Here is an 18331-nt window from a genome sequence, read left to right on the forward strand (position 1 = left end):
GACTCAAAATAAAGGGATGGAGGAAGATCTATCAAGCAAATGGAAAACAAAAAAAGGCACGGGTTGCAATCCTAGTCTCTGATAAAATAGACTTTAAACCAACAAAGATCAAAAGAGACAAATAAGGCCATTACATAATGGTAAAGGGATCAATTCAACAAGAAGAGCTAACTATCCTAAATATATATGCACCCAACACAGGAGCACCCAGATTCATAAAGCAAGTCCTCAGTGACCTACAAAGGGACTTAAACTCCCACACAATAATAATGGGAGATTTTAACACCCCACTGTCAACATTAGACAGATCATCGAGACAGAAAGTTAACAAGGATATCCAGGAAGTGAACTCAGCTCTACACAAAGTGGACCTAATAGACATCTACAGAACTCTCCACCCCAAATCAACAGAATATACATTTTTTTCAGCACCACACCACACCTATTCCAAAATTGACCACATAGTTGGAAGTAAAGCTCTCCTCAGCAAATGTAAAAGAACAGAAATTATAACAAACTGTCTCTCAGACCACAGTGCAATCAAACTAGAACTCAGGATTAAAAAACTCACTCAAAACCACTCAACTACATGGAAACTGAACAACCTGCTCCTGAATGACTATTGGGTACATAATGAAATGAAGGCAGAAATAAAGATGTTCTTTGAAACCAACGAGAACAAAGACACAACATACCAGAATCTCTGGGACACATTCAAAGCAGTGTGTAGAGGGAAATTTATAGCACTAAATGCCCACAAGAGAAAGCAGGAAAGATCCAAAATTGACACCCTAACATCACAATTAAAAGAACTAGAAAAGCAAGAGCAAACACATGCAAAAGCTAGCAGAAGGCTAGAAATAACTAAAATCAGAGCAGAACTGAAGGAAATAGAGACACAAAAAACCCTTCAAAAAATTAATGAATCCAGGAGCTGGTTTTTTGAGAAGATCAACAAAATTGATAGACCACTAGCAAGACTAATAAAGAAGAAAAGAGAGAAGAATCAAACAGATGCAATAAAAAATGAAAAAGGGGATATCACCACCGATCCCACAGAAATACAATCTACCATCAGAGAATACTACAAACACCTCTATGCAAATAAACTAGAAAATCTAGAAGAAATGGATAAATTCCTCGGCAAATACACCCTCCCAAGACTAAATCAGGAAGAAGTCGAATCTCTGAATATACCAATAACAGGTTCTGAAATTGTGGCAATAATCAATAGCTTACCAACCAAAAAGAGTCCAGGACCTGATGGATTCACAGCTGAATTCTACCAGAGGTACAAGGAGGAACTGGTACCATTCCTTCTGAAACTATTCCAATCGATAGAAAAAGAGGGAATCCTCCCTAACACATTCTATGAAGCCAGCATCGTCCTCATACCAAAGCCAGGCAGAGACACAACCAAAAAAGAGAATTTTAGACCAATATCCTTGATGAACATTGATGTAAAAATCCTCAATAAAATACTGGCAAACCGAATCCAGCAGCACATCAAAAAGCTTATACACCATGATCAAGTGGGCTTCATCCCTGGGATGCAAGGCTGGTTCAACATACGCAAATCAATAAATGTAATCCAGCATATAAACAGAACCAAAGACAAAAACCACATGATTATCTCAATAGATGCAGAAAAGGCCTTTGACAAAATTCAACAACCCTTCATGCTAAAAACTCTCAAGAAATTAGGTATTGATGGGACGTATCTCAAAATAATAAGAGCTATATACGACAAACCCACAGCCAATATCATACTGAATGGGCAAAAACTGGAAGCATTCCCTCTGAAAACTGGCACAAGACAGGGATGCCCTCTCTCACCACTCCTATTCAACATAGTGCTGGAAGTTCTGGCCAGAGCAATCAGGCAGGAGAAGGAAATAAAGGGTATTCAATTAGGAAAAGAGGAAGTCAAACTGTCCCTGTTTGCAGATGACATGATTGTATATCTAGAAAATCCCATTGTCTCAGCCCAAAATCTCCTTAAGCTGATTAGCAACTTCAGCAAAGTCTCAGGATACAAAATCAATGTACAAAAATCACAAGCATTCTTGTACACCAATCACAGACAAACAGAGAGCCAAATCATGAGTGAACTCCCATTCACAATTGCTTCAAAGAGGATAAAATACCTAGGAATCCAACTTACAAGGGATGTGAAGGACCTCTTCAAGGAGAACTACAAACCACTGCTCAATGAAATAAAAGAGGATACAAACAAATGGAAGAACATTCCATGCTCATGGGTTGGAAGAATCAATATCGTGAAAATGGCCATACTGCCCAAGGTAATTTACAGATTCAATGCCATCCCCATCAAGCTACCAATGACTTTCTTCACAGAATTGGAAAAAACTACTTTAAAGTTCATATGGAACCAAAAAAGAGCCCGCGTCGCCAAGTCAATCCTAAGCCAAAAGAACAAAGCTGGAGGCATCACACTACCTGACTTCAAAGTATACTACAAGGCTACAGTAACCAAAACAGCATGGTACTGGTACCAAAACAGAGATATAGATCAATGGAACAGAACAGAACCCTCAGAAATGATGCCACATATCTACAACTATCTGATCTTTGACAAACCTGACAAAAACAAGAAATGGGGAAAGGATTCCCTATTTAATAAATGGTGCTGGGAAAACTGGCTAGCCATATGTAGAAAGCTGAAACTGGATCCCTTCCTTACACCTTATACAAAAATTAATTCAAGATGGATTAAAGACTTAAATGTTAGACCTAAAACCATTAAAATCCTACAAGAAAACCTAGGCAATACCATTCAGGACATAGGCGTGGGCAAGGAATTCATGTCTAAAACACCAAAAGCAATGGCAACAAAAGCCAAAATTGACAAATGGGATCTAATTAAACTAAAGAGCTTCTGCACAGCAAAAGAAACTACCATCAGAGTGAACAGGCAACCTACAGAATGGGAGAAAATTTTTGCAACCTACTCATCTGACAAAGGGCTAATATCCAGAATCTACAATGAACTCAAACAAATTTACAAGAAAAAAACAAACAACCCCATCAAAAAGTGGGCAAAGGACATGAACAGACACTTCTCAAAAGAAGACATTTATGCAGCCAAAAAACACATGAAGAAATGCTCATCATCACTGGCCATCAGAGAAATGCAAATCAAAACCACAGTGAGATACCATCTCACACCAGTTAGAATGGCCATCATTAAAAAATCAGGAAACAACAGGTGCTGGAGAGGATGTGGAGAAATAGGAACACTTTTACACTGTTGGTGGGACTGTAAACTAGTTCAACCATTGTGGAAGTCAGTGTGGCGATTCCTCAGGGATCTAGAACTAGAAATACCATTTGACCCAGCCATCCCATTACTGGGTATATACCCAAAGGACTATAAATCATGCTGCTATAAAGACACATGCACACGTATGTTTATTGCGGCACTATTCACAATAGCAAAGAGTTGGAACCAACCCAAATGTCCAACAATGATAGACTGGATTAAGAAAATGTGGCACATATACACCATGGAATACTATGCAGCCATAAAAAATGATGAGTTCGTGTCCTTTGTAGGGACATGGATGAAACTGGAAAACATCATTCTCAGTAAACTATCGCAAGGACAAAAAACCAAACACCGCATGTTCTCACTCATAGGTGGGAATTGAACAATGAGAACTCATGGACACAGGAAGGGGAACATCACATTCCGGGGACTGTTGTGGGGTGGGGGGAGGGGGGAGGGACAGCATTAGGAGATATACCTAATGCTAAATGACGAGTTAATGGGTGCAGGAAGTCAACATGGCACATGGATACATATGTAACAAACCTGCACATTGTGCACATGTACCCTAAAACCTAAAGTATAATAAAAAAAAAAAATCAAGATTTATATAAACTGGCACTGAACCTCACTTTGATGGAAGAAATTCAAATTTAAATTCAATAAGTATATTTATACACTGCTGAAGGGAATTTAAATACAAGTATTGCACATTCACGGATAATTTTGCATATCCTGTCACCTCAAAATTCTACTGTTAGTATCTACTTCGGAGTCAACTAACTGTTGGAGTAGATATTAAGGAAGCAAGTACAACGATCTTCATCATAATATTATTTGTAACAGTGAAAAATGCAGAACAACCTAAATATTCACAAAATCAGGAATGGCTAAAGAAATAATTGTGCATCCTTCGTATGGAAGACCATGCTGCAGTTTTCTAAAATGAAATGAACCTATGTGTACTGAAGAAATGTCTAAGTCATGTTGTTAGGTGAAATAATGTATATATCATTTATGCTAAAATACATACATAGATAGCTCTTCTATGAGCAACGCTATGGAGAAGTCTGGAATCATGTACATTATATTGTTAACAGTGACTATTTCTAGAGAGGAGACTAAGATGGGGCATTGGACAGGGGAATAATCAAAGGGTACTTCAGCTTGATCTGTAAAGTTATAATTTTTTATAAGGAGACTCTATTATTAAGGTAATTTAAATTTTTAATGTACAAATTATAATTACAAAGTACTGCAAGCAAGTTGCTTTAAACTGGTGAAATCAGTGAAACAACAGTCTTAAAAAAAAAAAAAAAACTAAAAATAGATCTATCATATGATCCAACAATCCCACTGCTAGAAATATACTCAAAAGAAAATAAATCAGTATGTACCAGGTTGTTCTTGCATTGCTATTAGGTTGGTGCAAAAGTAATTGCAGTTTTGCAATTAAAATGGCAAAAACTGCAGTTTCTTTTGCACCAAAGAATGCCTGAGATTGGGTAATTTATAAAGAAAAGAGGTTTGATTGGCTCATAGTTCTGCAGGCTGTACAAGCATGACATCAGTATCTGCTCAGTTTCTGGGGAGGCCTCAGGGAGCTTTCACTCATGACAAAAGGCAAAATGGGAGCAGTCACATCACATGGGGTGAGGATGGCACCAAGAAGATAATGCTAAACCATTCATGAGAAATCCACTCTCATGATCCTATCACCTCCCACCAGGTCTCACCTCCAATGCTGGGTATTACAATTCAACATGAGATGTTGGTGGGGATAAATATACAAACTATACCACAGTATATCAAAAAGATATCTGCACTCCCATGTTTGCTGCCGCAGTATTCACAATAGCCAAGATTTGGAAGCAACCTAAGTGTCTGTCAACAGACAAATGGATAAAGAAAATGTACATATATACAATGGAAAACTAGCCATAAAAAAGAATGAGATCCTGTCATTTGCAATAACGTGGACGGAACTGGAGGCCATTCTATTAAGAGAAATACGCCAGGCACAGAAAGACCAACATCGCATGTTTTCACTTATTTCTGGGATCTAAAAATTAAAACAACTGAACTCAAGGAGATAGAGAATAGAAGGATGATTACCAGAGGCTGGGAAGGGTAGTGGCAGGGGAGGGGGTGGGAATGGTTAATAGGTACAAAAAAAAAAAAACAGAAAGAAAGCATAAGATCTAGTATTTGATAGCAAAATGGGGTGACTATAGTCAATAATTTAATTGTACATTTAAAAATAACTAAAAGAATATAATCGGATTGTTTGAAACACAAAGGATAAATGCTTGATGTAACAGAAACCCTATTTACCCTTAGGTGATTATTATATACCGTATGCCTGTATCAAAATATCCCACATTCCCCATAAATATATGCACCTACTATGTACTCACAAAAATTAAAAAAAAAAAACAAGACATTTCAACTTTAGAATTTTTTTTAAAACCCTAATTTTAAATACCTTCAGGTGATCTAAGTCTTTTACACATTTGGATAGCTAGTGCTGAAGAATACAAGTATATATAATTCACCTTAATTCATTTTTGTAACCTGTCTCATGATCTTTCCTTCTGCTGCAATTATTATTTTTGGTGGAAGTCAGTAGAATCTTCTGTAATAGCACTTTCCTAGGTTTTTGAATCAGCTTAATTTAATCTAAAGCATAATAAAGTAGAACTCTCAAATCCACAGTCTTCATAAACCAGCTGGTTAACTAAGACCAATGTAAAAAACAAGTAGCTTTTGTTACCTCGATATCATAGATTGGATTGTAGTCATTATAGCCGGAATAAAGATCATCTTCATCTGTCTCTGGAGCCAGGTGCACATTTTGCATCATTTGTACCTAGGAAAAACTGGCAATGTAAATATGTTCTTGGTATAAGAAATATTTTTTTTTGAGGTATATCTTGCTCTGTTGCCCAGGCTGGAATGCAGTAGCACAATCACGGCTCACTATAGCCTTGATCTCTCTGGCACAAGTGATCCTCCCACCTCAGCCTCCCTGGTACTACAGGCTTGCGCCACCACACCCAACTAAGTTTGAATTTTTTTGTAAAGATGGAATCTCCCTATGTTGCCCAGGCTGGACTCAATTTCTTGAGCTCAAGTGATTCTCTCACTTTGGCCTCCCAAAATGCTAGGATTACCAGCATGAGCCACCACGCCAGGCCAGAAATAATTCTCAATTCCAATAAAGTATAACTATTTAATGACATTTCTGGCCAAATTTATCTATATATATTTTCATGGCTTCAATTTTTTTCACATCAAATTCCCAAAACTAGATGTCAAAACATTTAAGTTATTGCCCTCATTTCACATTTATTTCACAACTTCGACACTGAAAGAACAGTGACAGGCACTAGAGGGGGTACAATTGATTATCCTGATTTTCATGGAGCTTAGTATCAAGTGCAGAAGAAAGGTATGCAACAGTCAATTAAAATGCAAGGCAGAAACCACCACATACCCATCAGAATGTGTAAAATTAAAAAGACCAACAACACATGATGTCAGCAAAGATGTGGAGCAACCAGAGTATTCATACATTGCTGATGGGAGTGTAAAATGATACATTTTGGGAGAAAAGTCTTGCAGTTTCATAAAATTAACATGTACCTTTTATCACCCAGCAATTCCACTTGAAAATATTTACTCAAGAGGAACGAAAACATATGTCTACACAAAGATTTATATAAGAATGTTCACAGCAGCTGTCGACCTAAAGAAAGGAATTGAGGCATAAAATACAATTCTAAAAAGTTTACTTGAGCCAAAATGAGGACAGCTGCCTGTCCAGAACACTCAGACTTCATGTAGCCTTGGACGGGCGCTCCATTCGGCCTTTGTTTCAAGCAGATCTTTAAAGGCAAAAAAGTGGGGCAGGGAGTGGGCAAAGCTGTCTGTCAGAAATTCTCACTGGTTTACAAAAATAATGTTGATTAGTGATTGGCTACATTGTATGGGTTATAGTATCCAGACTGTGACATTGTTAGATTAATTTATAGCTACTTGTGACAATAGCAAGCAAGTTTCAAGACATGATTACTTAGCCCAAGAAGGTAAAGAAGATGTGACTGCTGTTTCACTCCCACACCTCTCTGGACCTGGTAATTTAGAGGAGACTCTCATTCTTCAAATTAAACCTTTCTTTTCTTTGTCACAAATTAAACCTTTCTTTTCTTTGTCACAAATTAAACCTTTCTTTTGTCACAGATTTATTCATAATACCGAAAAATCAGAAACAAACCAGATACCCATCAGTAAAATGGACAAGCAAAATGTGGCATACTTACACAATGAAGTACTATCCAGCAATAAAAAAGAATCCCAATTATGCTAAGTGAAAGAAGCCTTACATAAAGCATACATTATGCACTGTTTCCTTTATATGAAGTTCTCAAACAGGCAAAGCTAATTTACGGTAGAAAACTATCAGAACTGAGGTCGCTTCTTGGGGATGGGGAGTAGGGATTGAATGGAAAGGGACATGAGAGAATTTTCTGGGGTGATGATAAATGTTCTATATCTTGGCAGGGGTTTGAGTCGCACAAGTGTATGCATTTGTGAAAACTCAGCAAATGTACTCTGAGATTTCTGCTTTGTAAATTTTATCTCAAAAGTAAGAACTATAAACAAATATTGAACTGTATAATTGATATGCATGCTGGTATTTCAGGGAACGTGTAATAGCTGTAATTTAGCTTAAAATACTATAAGACGGCTTAGGCCAGGTGCCGTAGCTCACGCCTGTAATTTCAGCACTTTGGAGGGCCAAGAAGGGTGGATTACTTGAGGTCAGGAGTTTGAGAGCAGCTTGGTCAACATGGTGAAACCCCGTCGCTACTAAAAATACAAAAACTAGCAGGGCATGGTGGTGTACATCTGTAATTCCAGCTACTCGGGAGGCTGAGGCACGAGAATCGCTTGAACTCAGGAGGCAGAGGTTGCAGTGAGCTGAGATCATGCCACTGCACTCCAACCTGGGTGACAGAGTGAGACTCTGTCTCTAAAAAAAAAGATGGCTTGATAGATGGATTGAGAGATAGGTAAATGGATAAGTACATGATAAAGCAGCTATAGAAAAAGGTTAATGGTGGAATCTAGGTAGCAGGAGTAACATTCAACATAAAATTCTTTAAACCTTGCTGCATGTTTGAAATTTTTCATAATGAAATGTTGAGGGAAAAAATGCAAGACAGAAAAAAGAGATATCAAAGCAAAGTGAAACAGAAGAGTGAAAGCTGATCATACAAATTGAGTCATTCTTGTCATACCCAACTAAAACAGAGTCAAGAAGCTGGGACTGTGTTGGTGGGGAGGCACTCAGGACACATAACATTGCTTGAAGAATGGAATTCTCTGCAAGTCTGGCTGCTAAAACCTGAGGCCGATTTTATTTATAGCTGCTGAGATAACTTGCTGCAAATATAGGACTAATTCTGCCCACCACAGCTACCCACCAATTAGAACTTGCCAGCTTCCCAGAACCTCACTAGTTCCAGTGAACTTTCTCAAAGAGCGCTACATAACACTTCTCCTTTTGATAAACCTCCAACTTTCTCTTTGTTCTTTGGACATACCAAAGAGCACCTGGTCCTCAAACCACAATTCTTTCTTCCCAAATAAAAATGTAAAATTTCAAGATTTATCTCTACATTTTGACTTGGACAGAAGCATGGGAAAAATGAAATTACCATATAGATATACTATAAATCTAATAATTACTAAACAATGTGGCAAAGATTCCTGGAAGTATCGTTCAAATCAAGTCAATATTTTAGGCAATTCGAGGGGCGGGAGGTGGAGGAGGGCTAATTACCCAAGAAATGTAGCACTGCTAGTATTCAAGAAATGTATTTTCTTTAAAGCAAATACATATTTTTTTAAGGCCTGTACATTTTAAATGCACCAGCAAATTCCTAAGAAATTTTCAGCTTAGGCTGGGCGCAGTGGCTCACGCCTATAATCCCAGCACTTTGGGAGGCCGAGGCGGACAGATCACGAGGTCAGGAGATCGAGACCATCCTGGCTAATATGGTGAAACCCCGTCTCTACTAAAAATACAAAAAAATTAGCCGGGCATGATGGCAGGCACCTGTAATTCCAGGTACTCAGGAGGCTGAGGCAGGAGAATGGCCTCAACCTGGGAGAAGGAGGTTGCAGTGGGCCGAGATTGCGCCACTGCACTCCTGCCTGGGTAACAGAGCCAGACTCTATCTCAAAAATAAATAAATAAATAATAAAAATAAATAAAAACAAAATAAATTTTCAGCTTAATCTTTTTCTCAGCATAATACCACATATATGTGGCTTCTCATAACCTTTAAAAATTATTTATATATTTTAAATACTAACAAAATTATTAGTTTTTGAACTCTAATTCATATACCATACATTCTAGATTTTTTTTTTTTTGAGAAGGAGTCTCGCTCTTTCACCCAGGCTGGAGTGCAGTGGCGCGATCTCGACTCACTGCAGGCTCCGCCCCCCAGGGTTCACACCATTCTCCTGCCTCAGCTTCCCACGTAGCTGGGACTACAGGCGCCCACCACCTCGCCCGGCTAATTTTTTTGTATTTTTAATAGAGACGGGGTTTCACCGTGTTAACCAGGATGGTCTCAATCTCCTGACCTCGTGATCAGCCCGCCTCGGCCTCCCAAAGTGCTGGGATTACAGGCGTGAGCCACCGCGCCTGGCTTCATATACCATACAATTTAACTTTTCAAAGTGCATAATTCAGTGGTTTTTAGTATATTCACAAGGTTGTGCAACCATCCCCAGTATGTAATTCCAGAACATTTTCATCATCCCATAAAGAAATATGGGGCCTGTTAGCAGCTCTCCATGCCTCCCTTCCCTCTCCCCAGTCCCTGGCAACCATATTAATCTATTTTCTGTCTCTATGGATTTCCCAATTCTGGATATTTCTTTTTTTATGAGACGGAGTCTCGCTCTGTCGCCCAGGCTGGAGTGCAGTGGCGCGATCTCGGCTCACTGCAAGCTCCACCTCCCGGGTTCACGCCATTCTCCTGCCTCAGCCTCTCGGAGTAGCTGGGACTACAGGCGCCCGCCACCACGCCCGGCTAATTTTTTTGTATTTTTAGTAGAGACGGGGTTTCACCGTGGTCTCGATCTCCTGACCTCGTGATCAGTCCGCCTCGGCCTCCCAAAGTGCTGGCTGGATATTTCATATTAAGGAAATTACAAAACATGTAGCCTTTTGTGTCTGGTCTCTTTCACTTAGCATAATGCTTCCAAGGTTCATCCAGGCAGTAGTATGTATCAATATTTCATTACTTTTTATGGCTAAATAATACATCTGCAACATTTTGCTTATCCATTCATTAGTTAATGGATGTTTGAATTGTTTCCACTTTTTGACTTTTATGAACAACATCACTATGAATGTGTGCGTACAAGTTTTAGCATGTATATGTATGTCTAATTCTATTGGGAATATATCTAGGAAAGGAATTGCTGGATCATATAGGAACCCCATGTTTAACTTTTGGAGGAACAGCTAGACTGTTTTCCAAAGTGGCTGCACTATTTTACATCCCACCTGCAATGCATGAAGTTTCCAATTTATCCATGTCCTAGCCAACACTTGTTACTGTTCCTGTTTTTGATTATAGCAATTCTAGTGAGTATGAAATGGTATCTCATTGTAGTACTGACTTGCATTCCCCTGATGACTAATGATGTTGAGTATCTTTTTATCTGCTTATTATCCATTTCTAAACCTCTTTGGAGAAATGTCTGTTCAGATCTTTTGCTCTTTTTTTTTTTTTTTGAGACGGACTCTCACTCTGTCGCCTAGGCTAGAGGGCAGTGGCGCGGCTCACTGCAAGCTCCGCCTCCCGGGTTCACGCCATTCTCCTGCCTCAGCCTCCTGAGTAGCTGGGACTACAGGCGCCCGCCACCAAACCCGGGTAATTTTTTTTTTTTTTTTTTTTTTGTATTTTTAGTAGAGACAGGGTTTCACCGTGTTAGTCGGTATGGTCTCGATCTCCTGACCTCGTGATCCGCCCACCTCGGCCTTCCAAAGTGCTGGGATTACAGGCGTGAGCCACTGCGCCCGGCCTGCTCATTCCTAAAAATCGAGTTATCACATGAATTATAAGGATCCTGTATATATTCTGGATACTAATCATTATATAAATGATTTACAAATACTTTCTCCCATTCTGTACCTCATCATTTTACATTCTTTGTACTATCCTTTTAAGCACAAAAGTTTTAAGTTTTGTTTTTTTTTTTGAGACTGAGTCTCGCTCTGTCACCCAGGCTAGAGTGCAGTGGCGCGATCTCGGCTCAGTGCAAGCTCCGCCTCCCGGGTTCACGCCATTCTCCTGCCTCAGCCTCTCCAGCAGCTGGGACTACAGGCGCCCGCCACCACGCCCGGCTAATTTTTTGTATTTTTAGTAGAGACGGGGTTTCACCCTGTTAGCCAGGATGGTCTCCATCTCCTGACCTCGTGATCTGCCTGCCTCGGCCTCCCAAAGTGCTGGGATTACAGGCGTGAGCCACTGCGCCCAGCCAAAAGTTTTAAATTTTGATGATATACAATTTATTTTTTCTTTGGTTACATGTACTTTTGGTATAATATCTAAGAAAGAACTGCCTAAGGTCAAGAATATTTATATCTATGCTTTTTTTCTAACAGTTTTGGCTCTTATATTTAGGTCACTGATCCATTTTGAGTTAATTCCTCATTACTTTTTGAAGATGAAAATTAACTACTATGAAGGCAAATGTCACCCACATAGAAATGGTCATTCCAAAATAGCTTCAAAAGGTATTAAAAGGGCCGGGCGTCGTGGCTCACGCCTGTAATCCCAGCCGGCGGATCACGAGGTCAGGAAATCAAGACCATCCTGGCTAACACGGTGAAACCCCGTCTCTATTAAAAATACAAAAAATTAGCTGGCCGTGGTGGCAGGCGCCTGTAGTCCCAGCTACTCGGGAGGCTGAGGCAGGAGAATGGCGTGAACCCGGGAGGCAGAGCTTGCAGTAAGCCGAGATTGTGCCACTGCACTCCAGCCTGGGCAACAGAGCGCGACTCCGTCTCAAAAAAAAAAAAAAAAAAAAAAAAAGGGTATTAAAAGTCACTGGTAAAAGATATATAAAATATTTTTAATTAAGAGCTTTAGCTCAGGTAATACTAAACCAGTGGTTCTCAAACACAAGTGATGCTGAGGCTACTGGTCTGGGGACCACTTTGAGAACCACTATTCTGAACCATAATTTCGGATTATGAACCCTATTTAAGTCAGTTTAGTTGACACATAAGTTATAGAAGGAAGCAACTTTTAGAATGAGAAATCCTTTCTGCTAGGTTGTAACCGGATTTTTAAAAGGTTTGACTTCAGACTTTAGTTGAACAGACATCTTGTGGAACATACAAATATTAAAAGACGTGGAAAATGAGGCCAGGAAAGGTGAAGGGAATCAAGCATGGCTAATAGCTATGGGTGGCAGAACAACTGTTGTTATACAACTCAGGGTTTCTGGATTCTCCAGGCTATTTCCAAAGCAGCTTATACATGTAACAAACCTTCCATGTTGAAATAATCTGGGGATGATGCCACCTATGTTTAATATAAATTAAATGCTAGCAAAGCCTTTTTTTTTTTTAAGTGAAAGGTATGTTTTTTAATACTCTTCTACTGACTATGGACAGTCTACTTCAAGCTTTTCCAACCCCGGCCCGCACGTGGCACAGGATGGCTTTGAATGTGGGCCCAACACAAATTCGTAAACTTTCCGAAAGCATTATGAGATTTTTTTTGTGTGATTTTTTTAAAGCTCATCAGCTACCTTAGTGTTTGTGTATTTCATGTGTGGCCCAAGACAATTCTTCTTCCGATGTGGCCCAGGGAAGCCAAAGATTGGACACCCTTGGTCTACTTCCAAGAAGCCTACTGCAGTTTCTCAAAAAAACAACAAAAAACAAAAAACTCACAACCAGAAAATTGGACTAGTAAATGTGTAATTTTAGGCTTAGAAAGAATCTTGGGACAACAGTACTTCACGTTTTTGGAATGTTTCCATCTTTTTGAGGCTAAGTACGCACTTTCTGCATTCTGTTGTGTACTTTTATCTTCATTTCTGATTCAACTTTCATCAGGCAATTTCAAGTGCTTTACCTAACAAAAAAATTAAAGAGCGATGTGCACCGTCTCTGCTGTGCGATTCCAGAGCTGGCGTAGTCATCTAACTGGGTTTTAAGTTTCCCCGTCAGGCGTGACTGGGACTTGGGACAGCCATTGCCAAGCGGTCAGCGACGCCCGTCCCAGTTCAGAGGAGCAAGAAAAGCCTGTGAGCTGGGGACACCGATGTGAGAAACAACGACCGCGTTTCTGAGTGGACAACTCGGGAGCCTGAAGCAGAAAAGCAGGGGCAGGCCGAGTCCATTTGAGGCCCCGCCTCAGACCGCCCCGGGGCCGACAGGGGCGGGCGGGAGACGGGCGAAGAGGCCCTCGGCGGGGCGCGGCACACAGGACGCCGCAGGGGCACGGCTGCCAGGGGCCCTGAAGCACTAGGCCCCAGCGCCCTTCTCCTACCTCACGCTGAGGGAAGCGGGCGACAGTCAGTCGGGCCCAGGGACGACGCGGCGGTTGGCCAAAGCGCGACGCCGAGCCGTTGCCAAGCGCGGAATCCAAGGAAGCCGCTCCCACAGTCCTCCGCGCGGGGGCGGGCGGGGCCGGAAGCGCGGGGGCGGGAGGGAGCGCTGCGGGACGGGGGTGGTGCGGGAGGCCTGGGGAAGTGGGTAGGGGCGGAGAACGGCGGGTCAGAGAGAAGGGAGCCGGGTCCCCCACAGTGGAAGGGAGTGACGGTGGGCGGAGGGTGTTGAGGGGACGGTGCCAGCGGCTTGCGGGAAGCCGGGAGATGCGGGGAGAACGGTGGAGGAGAGGGCAAGGGAGGGCGGGGCCTCCCGTGGAACGGAACCGGGGGGTTGGGAGGCTGGGGGCGGCCTGTGTGAAGGGGGCGGGGAGGGAAAGGCTCGCGACCAGTAGATGCAGGAGGGAGGAGGGCCTAGAGGGGCTTCGGGCTGGCGGCCTCTGTGAGGAAGGGGAAGGATATGGAACCAAGATCCTTTAAATCCTGATGAACTCATCCGTAAAGCAGATGCCCAAAGGATGATAGTAAGCTTACTGTGAGATAGCTCCCGGAGCCGCAGCATGAGCCTTGTGAACCTTGGAAGCCCATTTTCCGCGCAGTCACTAACTCGCTTAGTCACCCTGTGTAAAAGTTATTCTGGGATGACACCTGCCTGGGAAGTCTCACCTTTCCCCCCACCTCCTCCTGTCTGCGTAGTGTTCTGTAGCACCCCGTGCACACCTTGATTGTAGCGCTTAAGGTGTCCGTTTTATTTACTAGACAAGGATTGAACCATTGTGTCCCAACCACCTAGAACCTGGGTCATAGTGTAAAGCTTAATAAATGTAATATAAATGGGGGAATTCATAATTGTTTAATGTTTGATTAAGTTTTGTCTTAAATTTTAAAAGTAAATGTTGGGGGTTGGGGGAGGGACAGAGGGAGTCTAAAGACACCAGTAATTAATGAGTTTTTAAAAAATAAGTAGTGTTGGCCGGGTGCAGTGGCTCATGCCTATAATCCCAGCACTTTGGGAGGCTGAGGCCGGCGGATCACCTGAGGTCAGTAGTTGGAGACCAGCCTGGCCAAGGTGGTGAAACCCTGTCTCTACTAAAAATACAAAAATTAGCCCGGCGAGGTGGTGGGCGCCTGTAATCAATCCCAGCTACTCAGGAGGCTAAGGCAGGAGAATCCTTTGAACCCAGGAGGCGGAGGTTGCAGTGAGCCAAGATGGTGGCATTGCACTCCAGCCTGGGTGACAAGAGTGAAACTCCATCCAAAAAAAGAAAAAACGTAGTGTTGGGAGACAACTCTCCGTGGGTCCCCTGCACTTTCCCATGTTTTGTGAGCAGAGACACTGACTGCATTTGTTCTGGCTGGTATTTTTTAAGATGTGATTAACAGTTAAATTAGACTTGAGTAAAGCAGTTGGTCCTCCACAATGTGGGTTGGCCTCATCCAGTCAAGGGAAGGTCATAAGAGAAAAGACTAAGGTCCTCTGAGGAAGAAGGAATCCCGCCCCCAGACTGCCTTCAGCTCTTTTCTGGGTCCCTAGCCTGACCTACAAATTTTAGGCTTGCCAGTATTATAAATAAAGTTTTGGTGCCACAAAAGAAATAGCACTCTAATATAAAATTTTCTTTTTTCCTTCTCAGCAAGGCAATTTACTTCTATAGAAGGGTGTGCCCTCACAGATGGAGCAATGGTGAGCACACACCTGGACAAGGGAGGCGAAGGGGTTTTTATTCCTGATGCACGTGGCAGCTGCTGCTTTGTCCTTCCTGTGTTGGCTAAGGTTAGACGGCACAGGCTAAACTAATTCCGATTGACTAAAGAGAGTGATGGGGTAGGTGGTTTGGTGGGAAAAATGGTTATGGCAGAGCAGGAAATCGGAATGAGTCACAGTGGAGAATGAGTCAGGGCAGAGCAGGTAATCAGAATGAGTCAGGGTGGAGCAGGTAATTGAAAAAGATTGCTTTACGAGGAAGTTAAGTTTTTTTTGTTTTGTTTTGTTTTTTTAATTGAGACAGAGTCTCGCTCTATAGCCCAGGCTGGAGTGCAGTGGCAGGATCTTGGCTCACTGCAAGCTCTGCCTCCTGAGTTCGCGCCATACTCCTGCCTAAGCCTCCCGAGCAGCTGGGACTACAGGCGCCCCCCACCACGCCCGGCTTATTTTTTGTATTTTTAGTAGAGACAGGGTTTCACCGTGTTGGGATGGCCTTGATCTCCTGACCTCATGATCCGCCCACCTTGGCCTCCCAAAGTGCTGGGACTACAGGTGTGAGCCACCACGCCTGGCCAGAAGTTAAGTTTAAAAGTAGAAGACAAAGAATTGAACATACTGACATATTGATTCTTTGAAGAGAAATTTAGAACTGATATCTAACACCAGCCTCCAATTGATTGAGCCAATTCCTTCAAATAAATCTCTCTCTGCAATATGCATACTATTGGATGTGTTTCTGTAGGGAACTCTGATTAATATACCTTTTCAAGGAACAGCTTTGGAAGATTAATTGTCTGCTTCTGGAACAAAAGACAGGTTTGTTGCTGTTCAGTTTAATAAAGAGAATGTCACCTTCCGGGGAAAAGGCTGAGCATGTTGGCTTGCAGTTCACTGTACAAGACTGGGCTTTCCTAAACTTGGTGTACCTGGGCAGTAAAACCAATCACATGTGCAGCATCCACCTGGACTGTCCCCATGGGACTTGGAAGGGAAAGGGGAACCAAAGGGAATATGAAGCACAGGCTGCTGGCTGTGCTGTGAAAAATAAAGCCCTTTCTCTCTGACTCGTGTGTTTTCTGCCATCATTCGTGGAACTGTTAGACAGGCTTGTTAGCTTGCAAGTAGGGTAAAATCTAACATGATTCTGAATAGTATCTAGCTGTACTGTACCCAGCTCGTAGCAGTTGTTCCAAGAAATATTTGTTGAATTAATTAGTGAATACCAGGGAGCCTTATTTCAAGTTACTGTCCCTCTATAGAGACAATTTGCATTATCTCTGGATCTCTAAAGTATAAATTTTCAGTCTCCTCAAAAAAATCTTTTTAATTAGAAACAAATTCAAGTTACTTCAACTTGGTTGCTTTTTTTTTTTTTTTTGAGACAGAGTCTCACTCTGTCACCCAGGCTGGAGTGCAGTGGCACCATCTCAGCTCACTGCAACCTCTGCCTCTCGGGTACAAACGATTCTCCTGCCTCAGCCTCCCGAGTAGCTGGGACTACAGGTGTGAGCCAGCACACCCAGCTATTGTTTGTATTTTCAGTAGAAATGGGGTTTCACCATGTTGGCCAGGCTGGTCTCGAACTCCTGACCTCATGTGATCCGCCCGCCTCTGCCTCCCAAAGTGCTGGGATTACAGGCATGAGCCACTGTGCCTGGCCTCAATTTGGTTGCTCTTTGGGTGTGACCGCCCACAATGGTGGTCTTTTTTTCTTTTTCTTTTTTTTTTTTTTTGAGATGGATGCCAGCACTTTGGGAGGCTGAGGTGGGTGGATCACTTGAGGTCAGGAGTTTGAGACCAGCCATAGCCAACATGGTGAAACCCCTTCTTTACTAAAAATGCAAAAATTAGCCGGGCGTGGTGGCAGGTGCCAGTAATCCCAGCTACTCTGGAGGCTGAGGCACGAGAATCGCTTGAACCTGGGAGGTGGAGGTTGCAGTGAGCTAAGATCACGCCATTGCACTCCAGCCTGGGTGACAAGAATGAGACTGTCTCAAAAAAAGTAAGAAGGCCCAACTTCACATATTCTGCCTCAAATGTACTCTACTCTCTCCCTTAAGAGTCACCTAAGTGAGACCCATATTCTCTTTTTTTTTTTTTTTTGAGACCGAGTCTCACTCTTGTTACCCAGGCTGGAGTGCAGTGGTACAATCTCGGCTCACTGCAAGCTCCGCCTCCTGGGTTCACGCCATTCTCCTGCCTTAGCCTCCCGAATAGCTGGAATTACAGGCGCCCGCCACCATGCCCGGCTAATTTTTTGTATTTTTAGTAGAGACGGGGTTTCACCAGGTTGGCCAGGATGGTCTCGATCTCCTGACCTTGTGATCCGCCCGCCTCAGCCTCCCAAAGTGCTGGGATTACAGGCGTGAGCCACCGCGCCTGGCAGAGACCCATATTCTTTAATATGAAAAACACTGTTTTTCTAACTGTCACCAATCAAGTCCAGGGAAATCATCCTCATGGCCTTTGGACAGGATCTTTAGATCCTAAATTGTGGCTACACAGTGTACTCACCCTTTAACCCAAAATCAGACTTTGAAACCAGGCTTGCAAGATTTCTTACTTGCAAATTACAAATTAACTTTAGCCTGCCAGCAATTTCAATCTGTTCTAAAACAAATGGACATTGGAATATAAATTACCCTGATGAAAGAGTCCTATGTCCACTCACACCACAAAAACCG

At 42.2% G+C, this 18331-nt stretch overlaps 1 protein-coding gene across 3 annotated transcripts in view; it reads right to left on the reverse strand.

The window, feature by feature from the left end:
- IFT88 (intraflagellar transport 88) overlaps positions 1 to 14066 on the reverse strand; it is a 126390-nt gene extending 112324 nt beyond the window's left edge. Inside the window, exons 1-3 of one of the 3 annotated variants that reach the window (XM_030813268.1) lie at positions 13885 to 13991; positions 13139 to 13251; positions 6063 to 6158 (exon numbers count right to left, since the gene is read on the reverse strand). In XM_030813268.1, coding sequence (XP_030669128.1) covers positions 6063 to 6158; positions 13139 to 13159 — 117 coding nt within the window. In that variant the 5' untranslated portion in view covers positions 13160 to 13251; positions 13885 to 13991. Of the gene's footprint in view, positions 1 to 6062; positions 6159 to 13138; positions 13252 to 13884 lie in introns of all 3 variants that reach the window. The other 2 variants (XM_003279164.4, XM_003279166.4) reach the window with 2 other exon arrangements.
- Positions 14067 to 18331: the final 4265 nt, after the last annotated feature.

This window comes from Nomascus leucogenys, chromosome 5 (assembly GCF_006542625.1).
Source record: "Nomascus leucogenys isolate Asia chromosome 5, Asia_NLE_v1, whole genome shotgun sequence".
Lineage (NCBI taxonomy): Eukaryota > Metazoa > Chordata > Mammalia > Primates > Hylobatidae > Nomascus > Nomascus leucogenys.